The following is a 6,516-nucleotide window of genomic DNA, read 5'->3' on the forward strand; positions in this document are numbered from 1 at the left end:
TGTGTCCGTGTGTTTGGGTGTGTGTGTGTGTGTGCGTGCGTGTTTGCGTCTACTCGTTTATTCGTCTGTGACACGGTGACTAACATCCTTCTCTACTCGCTCTCTACATCCTCTCTTCTGCTCTTTCTATCTCTCCTCCTCCTCTCTCTATCCGTTCATCTCTCCTCCTCCTCTCTCTATCCTTCTATCTCTCCTCCTCCTCTCTCTCTATCCTTCTATCTCTCCTCCTCCTCTCTCTCTATCCTTCTATCTCTCCTCTCTCTCTCTATCCTTCTATCTCTCCTCTCTCTCTATCCTTCTATCTCTCCTCTCTCTCTATCCTTCTATCTCTCCTCTCTCTATCCTTCTATCTCTCCTCTCTCTCTATCCTTCTCTCTCCTCTCTCTATCCTTCTATCTCTCCTCTCTCTCTATCCTTCTATCTCTCCTATCTTTCTCTATCCTTCTATCTCTCCTCTCTCTATCCTTCTATCTCTCCTCTCTCTCTCTCTATCCTTCTATCTCTCCTCTCTCTCTCTCTATCCTTCTATCTCTCCTCCTCTCTCTATCCTTCTATCTCTCCTCTCTCTCTCTCTATCCTTCTATCTCTCCTCTCTCTCTCTCTATCCTTCTATCTCTCCTCTCTCTCTATCCTTCTATCTCTCCTCTCTCTCTCTCTATCCTTCTATCTCTCCTCTCTCTCTCTCTATCCTTCTATCTCTCCTCTCTCTCTATCCTTCTATCTCTCCTCTCTCTCTCTCTATCCTTCTATCTCTCCTCTCTCTCTATCCTTCTATCTCTCCTCTCTCTCTCTATCCTTCTATCTCTCCTCTCTCTCTCTCTATCCTTCTATCTCTCCTCTCTCTCTCTATCCTTCTATCTCTCCTCTCTCTCTCTCTATCCTTCTATCTCTCCTCTCTCTCTCTCTATCCTTCTATCTCTCCTCTCTCTCTCTCTATCCTTCTATCTCTCATCTCTCTCTATCCTTCTATCTCTCCTCTCTCTCTCTCTATCCATCTATCTCTCCTCTCTCTCTCTCTATCCTTCTATCTCTCCTCTCTCTCTCTCTATCCTTCTATCTCTCCTCTCTCTCTCTCTATCCATCTATCTCTCCTCTCTCTCTCTATCCTTCTATCTCCTCCTCCTCTCTCTCTATCCTTCTATCTCTCCTCTCTCTCTATCCTTCTATCTCTCCTCTCTCTCTCTCTCTCTCTATCCTTCTATCTCTCCTCCTCTTCTCTCTCTATCCTTCTATCTCTCCTCTCTCTCTATCCTTCTATCTCTCCTCTCTCTCTATCCTTCTATCTCTCCTCTCTCTCTATCCTTCTATCTCTCCTCCTCTCTCTCTATCCTTCTATCTCTCCTATCTCTCTCTATCCTTCTATCTCTCCTCTCTCTATCCTTCTATCTCTCCTCTCTCTCTCTCTCTATCCTTCTATCTCTCCTCTCTCTCTATCCTTCTATCTCTTCTCCTCTCTCTATCCTTCTATCTCTCCTCTTCTCTCTCTATCCTTCTATCTCTCCTCTCTCTCTCTATCCTTCTATCTCTCCCCTCTCTCTCTATCCTTCTATCTCTCCTCTCTCTCTCTCTATCCTTCTATCTCTCCTCTCTCTCTCTATCCTTCTATCTCTCCTCTCTCTCTATCCTTCTATCTCTCCTCTCTCTCTCTATCCTTCTATCTCTCCACTGCAGCAACTGGACCTCCACTCCTGCCCCAAAACCATGGTCTTCATCATCCACTCCTTCCTGTCTGCTAAGGTCAAACGACTAGGCCTTCTGGCATGATGACAGCCTCTCCCTGGACACACACACACACGCACACACACACACACACACACACACACTCACAGGAGGATTCAACTAAAAAGTCTGACCGACCGACCGCTCGAACCACCTCAAACCAAACTCTCCCCATGGGCCAGATTTGATCAGACTCTCCCCTCTCCACTCAAACCTGCAATAAAGAGGCGTGGTTTAGAGGGCGCACGCCGACCACCAATAGCACCTCTCCTTAAAGAGGCGTGGAGGTTTAGAGGGCGTACGCTGACCACCAATAGCACCTCTCCTTACAGGCTGCCCTCATTTCAGACGACCAGCTGTTAACGTTACCCTCCACAGAACTGCCCCCCAACTGGACACGTCTACACCTGTGTTTGAATTTTGTTTAATTGCTTTAATTGGTCGTAGGTTTTTATCGGTTAATCATTACGTCAGTTCTTAATCGGTCACGAGCAGCGATTGCAGGCACTGCTTTATTTCCATGACAACGGTGCAGGATTTAGGTATTAGAAGGGCTGCAGGAGTTAGGGAGTTTGAAAGGTGTTTTTGTGCACTAAATTCAAATTGGTCAATGGAATTTTTTCTTTTTTCTTTTTTTTTCTTTTCGGATTTGAGAACGGATCTGCCATGATACCGCGTCCTCCCGTTGTTGGCGTTCTGGTCATCTCCCCCCTGCGTCTGGGGAGACCCCCCCCCCCCCACCAGCTCATTCATGGCCGCCCTCAGAGCTGCCGTCCAAATGCTGATTCACAGACATTAGATGCGTCTAAAATGTTTCTTGCCCACGTCTGCTCCACCCCTTCCGTCAACACCACGATAAACTACCGCTCAATTTAAGATATGATTGAAATACGTGAAATCACTTTTAACAAAAGCTCCAGCTTCTACTTAATTTGAATTATTTGATGCATACTATGTATTTTTAGCCGTTAATTCGACTCAGTATCATTTCAGTGTATGGAGTGAATATTAAGATCGATATTGACTTAGAGATTGAACCTAAAGGAGCATTGACAAGAACACTTGACAAGAGATCCATTGCCTGGTTCTCACATTATGTTTAACATCATCAATCATCAATACATTGGTAGAGAGAGAGAGAGAGAGAGAGAGAGAGAGGAGTGGTTTAATTGAGCTATTTTCTTTTGAGAGACAGCAGTGGGTCTATGTTGGGCTCTGTACACAGATTTGTTTTGTTAAAGCTTAGAAAAGAGTTGTAGTCTATACAAAGTTAGCTTAATGCGATTTTTTTTAGCAATTGCAGCCACTTGACTGACTCATTTTAAATAAGATGTTTTGATAATGTATTTGTTGTCCGAATGCCCATTCTGAAAGTGTTTGCATCCACAGAAAGGATTCCGGACCAACTGCGCAGACAACCTGTTTACGTCACAAAGTGTTCAGTCACCCCCATTTTGTTTTGGTGTCAATCTAGTATCCGCAAATGGTGGCCTTCTCTCAGCATTGCTAAACCAACTTCTATATATAATTATTATATTTCAAAACTAAAACTTGTTTGATTTCAAGAATAAAATGTATTGTATATTCTTATTTAAACAAAGGTGTGCCTTGCAGGGTTGTTTGTATATAAAATGTAATAAACCTTGATGATTAACTTTTACCATGATTTACTGATGTGTGTTTAGAGATATTTAGCGTGAACACTTTGGAGAAAACTCAAAATGAACTCTACATCCCCACCATAGCACTGAGCTATAACGCCTTCTGTCATCAAGGCTGAAAATCACTGTTTTATAGAATCAGATTACGTAAATTAAGTTGTAGATTGAAAATAAAACATGGACAAAGCCTGACCTTCTCCAGTAGCTCTCCCCAGGTTAAATACATGCCTCAAGGTCATACGGTAAGCTGGTGCGCTGTCGCTGCTAGACCCAGTGGGTGGTCTGACCCCGTGTCAAGTAAAGGTGGTCACAGGGCTCTGAGGAATGTGGTGACCTCACAGCCTGCAGCCGGGGACCAGCCGGGGGCCCATAATGGATGACAGGCCTACTGTACACGGCTGCCATTGTGGAACCCTCCTGAAAATGTGTAGATGTACTGTAGATGCAGGATTTTACTAGTGATACAGGATTTTAGTGATACAGGATTTTACTAGTGATACAGGATTTTACTAGTGATACAGGATTTTAGTGATACAGGATTTTAGTGATACAGGATTTTAGTAGTGATACAGGATTTTAGTGATACAGGATTTTACTAGTGATACAGGATTTTAGTAGGGATACAGGATTTTAGTGATACAGGATTTTACTAGTGATACAGGATTTTACTAGTGATACAGGATTTTAGTGATACAGGATTTTACTAGTGATACAGGATTTTACTAGTGATACAGGATTTTACTAGTGATACAGGATTTTACTAGTGATACAGTATCAGTGAGCCACCGGTGTAGATGCTTCCCTAAACTTCTGTCGGTCTGCATGTCTGTCTGTCTGTCAGTCTGGCTGTCTGTCTGTCTATCTCTCTATCTATCTGTCTGTCTGTCTACATGTATGTCTGTCTAGCTCGCTGTCTATCTCTCTCTCCACATCAGTCAGTTTGGTGGAGGAGGGATAATAATGGTCTGGGGTTGTTTTTCTGGGGTTGGCCTAGGAACCTTAGTTCCAGTGAAGGGAAATGTTAATGCTTCAGCTAACCAAGATATTTTGGACAATTATACAGTATGCTTCCAACTTTGTGGGAACAGTTTGGGGAAGGCCCTTTCTTTCTGAACAAGTTCCAGGGTTTAATGGCTGATGCCGGCGCCCAAGCGAGGAGGGAGTTGCAGTAGTCCAGGCGGGATATGACCAGGGCCTGAATGAGCACCTGCGCCGTTTCATCAGTGAGGAAAGGGCGAATCCTCCTGATGTTGTAGAGCATGAATCTGCAGGAGCGTGTGACAGATGTGATAGGCCTACTGTATGTGTGGAGAACGACAATTGGTCATCCAGGGTCACACCCAGATTCCTTGCAGTCCGAGTCGGCGTCACCACTGTGTCTTCAATGGTGATGGCCAGGTCCTGGTGCGGGCAGCCCTTCCCCGGGAGGAACAGCAGCTCAGTCTCGTTTAGGTTGAGCTTGAGGTGATGTGTCGTCATCCACTCCAAGATGTCAGCCAAGCACCCAGCTATGCGTGCCCCCACTTGTGTGTCAGAAGGGGGAAATGACAGGGCCAGTTGGGTGTCATCGGCATAGCAGTGATAGGAGAAGCCATGCGAGCGATTGACAGAGCCCAGAGATTAAGTGTAGAGGGAAAACAGGAGAGGACCCAGGACAGACCCTTGTGGAACCCCCATAGTCAGACTACGTGGTTCCGAAATCAAGCCTCTCCATGTCACCTGGTGGGAGCGGCCTGTCAGGTAGGATGCAAACAGGGAACGTGCAGAGCCAGCGATGCCTTTCTCCTCGAGGGTGGAGAGGAGGATCTAGTGGTCTACCGTATCAAATGCTAACTAGTCTGCTGACAGGTCTAGGAGTATCAGAACTGCTCTCGGTCTGTCTGTCTGTCTCTGTCTGCCTGTCTGTCTGTTTCTGTCTATCTCTCTGTCTGCCTGTCTGTCTGTCTGTTTCTGTCTATCTCTCTGTCTGTCTGTCTGTCTGTCTGTCTGTTTCTGTCTATCTCTCTGTCTGCCTGTCTGTCTGTCTGTTTCTGTCTATCTCTCTGTCTGTCTGTCTGTCTGTTTCTGTCGATCTCTTTGTCGGTCGGTCTGTCTGTCTGTCTGTCTGTCTGTCTGTCTGTCTGCCTGTCTGTCTGTCTGTCTGTCTGTTTCTGTCTATCTCTTTGTCGGTCTGTCTCTGTCTGTCTCCCTGTCGGTCTATCTGTCTATCTGTGTGTCTACTCTGCATGCTTCCCTACCGTGGAACAGTAAATGAAAGGCAATGGAGAGGTTGGTCTGACAATAACAACACCAGCCCTGCCTGGTGTGCTAAATCAGACTACCAAATCAGCCTCATCTCTCTCTCTCTCTCTCTCTCTCTCTCTCCCTCTCTCTCTCTCTCTCTCTCTCTCTCTGTGTGTCTCTGTCCTTGTTGAGCGGTTGCCGTGGTAACGACGGTGCAGGAGCTCAGCAGTGTCCTCGTGCTCGATCAGTTAGCCGGTGAAATTGACAATCAGCCTCTTGGACACACCGGTGGCGAGCCAGGCCGAACAGGGACACCATGTGAATATATTTTGATTAAGAAACAGGAGGCCACCTGTATGAAGAGAGAGAGAGAGAGAGAGAGGGAGAGAGAGAGAGAGAGAGAGAGAGAGAGAGAGAGGGAGAGAGAGAGAGAGAGAGAGAGAGAGAGAGGGGGAGAGGGGGAGAGAGAGAGAGAGAGGGAGAGAGAGAGAAGGGAGGGGGAAATAATGGAACAGCGCACTCTTCAAGTTACTTTAAAAACGGCTTTTATTTAGACCGGCACGGTGATTTAAGATTAAAAAACGATCGTTTCGGCGTGAAGCCTTTCGTCGGGGAGAACTGTCTGTCTGTTTCTCTGACCAAAAAGTACCTTCCACTGATTTCTTTTTTTTTTTTTCCATCTGTCATGTGTAGCCTACCCTAGTAGCACTTTCCTTCTTTCCTTTTCCCTACATATTAAGCCTTGTCATTGCCCTTAAAATATGGGCTACACGTCCATAGAACCAACACGGACATGGTCTCTAAGTCCTTCAGAACTAGATCTGTGATTGAGAAACCGGTCCTAGGTTCTGGGTCCGTGTCGGACAGGGAGGTAGGTCTAGGACTGTGTCTGTCCTTCTACACTCTTAAATCT

General features: G+C 45.8%; 2 protein-coding genes across 2 annotated transcripts in view; one reads left to right on the forward strand and one right to left on the reverse strand.

Moving 5' to 3' along the window:
* The window catches only part of snta1 (syntrophin, alpha 1), a gene marked incomplete at both ends in the record, with an annotated part of 27,628 nt that extends 25,864 nt beyond the window's left edge, over positions 1–1,764 (forward strand). The window contains 1 exon segment of the mRNA XM_084460601.1: positions 1,672–1,764. Within this exon segment, the coding sequence (XP_084316727.1) occupies positions 1,672–1,764 (93 nt within the window).
* rtf2 (replication termination factor 2) overlaps positions 1–6,516 on the reverse strand; it is a 245,229-nt gene that overhangs the window by 194,501 nt on the left and 44,212 nt on the right. The gene's annotated exons all lie outside the window — the stretch shown is intronic.

The sequence above is a fragment of the Borostomias antarcticus genome (assembly GCF_949987555.1).
Source record: "Borostomias antarcticus genome assembly, chromosome: 33".
Classification (NCBI taxonomy): Eukaryota; Metazoa; Chordata; class Actinopteri; order Stomiiformes; family Stomiidae; genus Borostomias; species Borostomias antarcticus.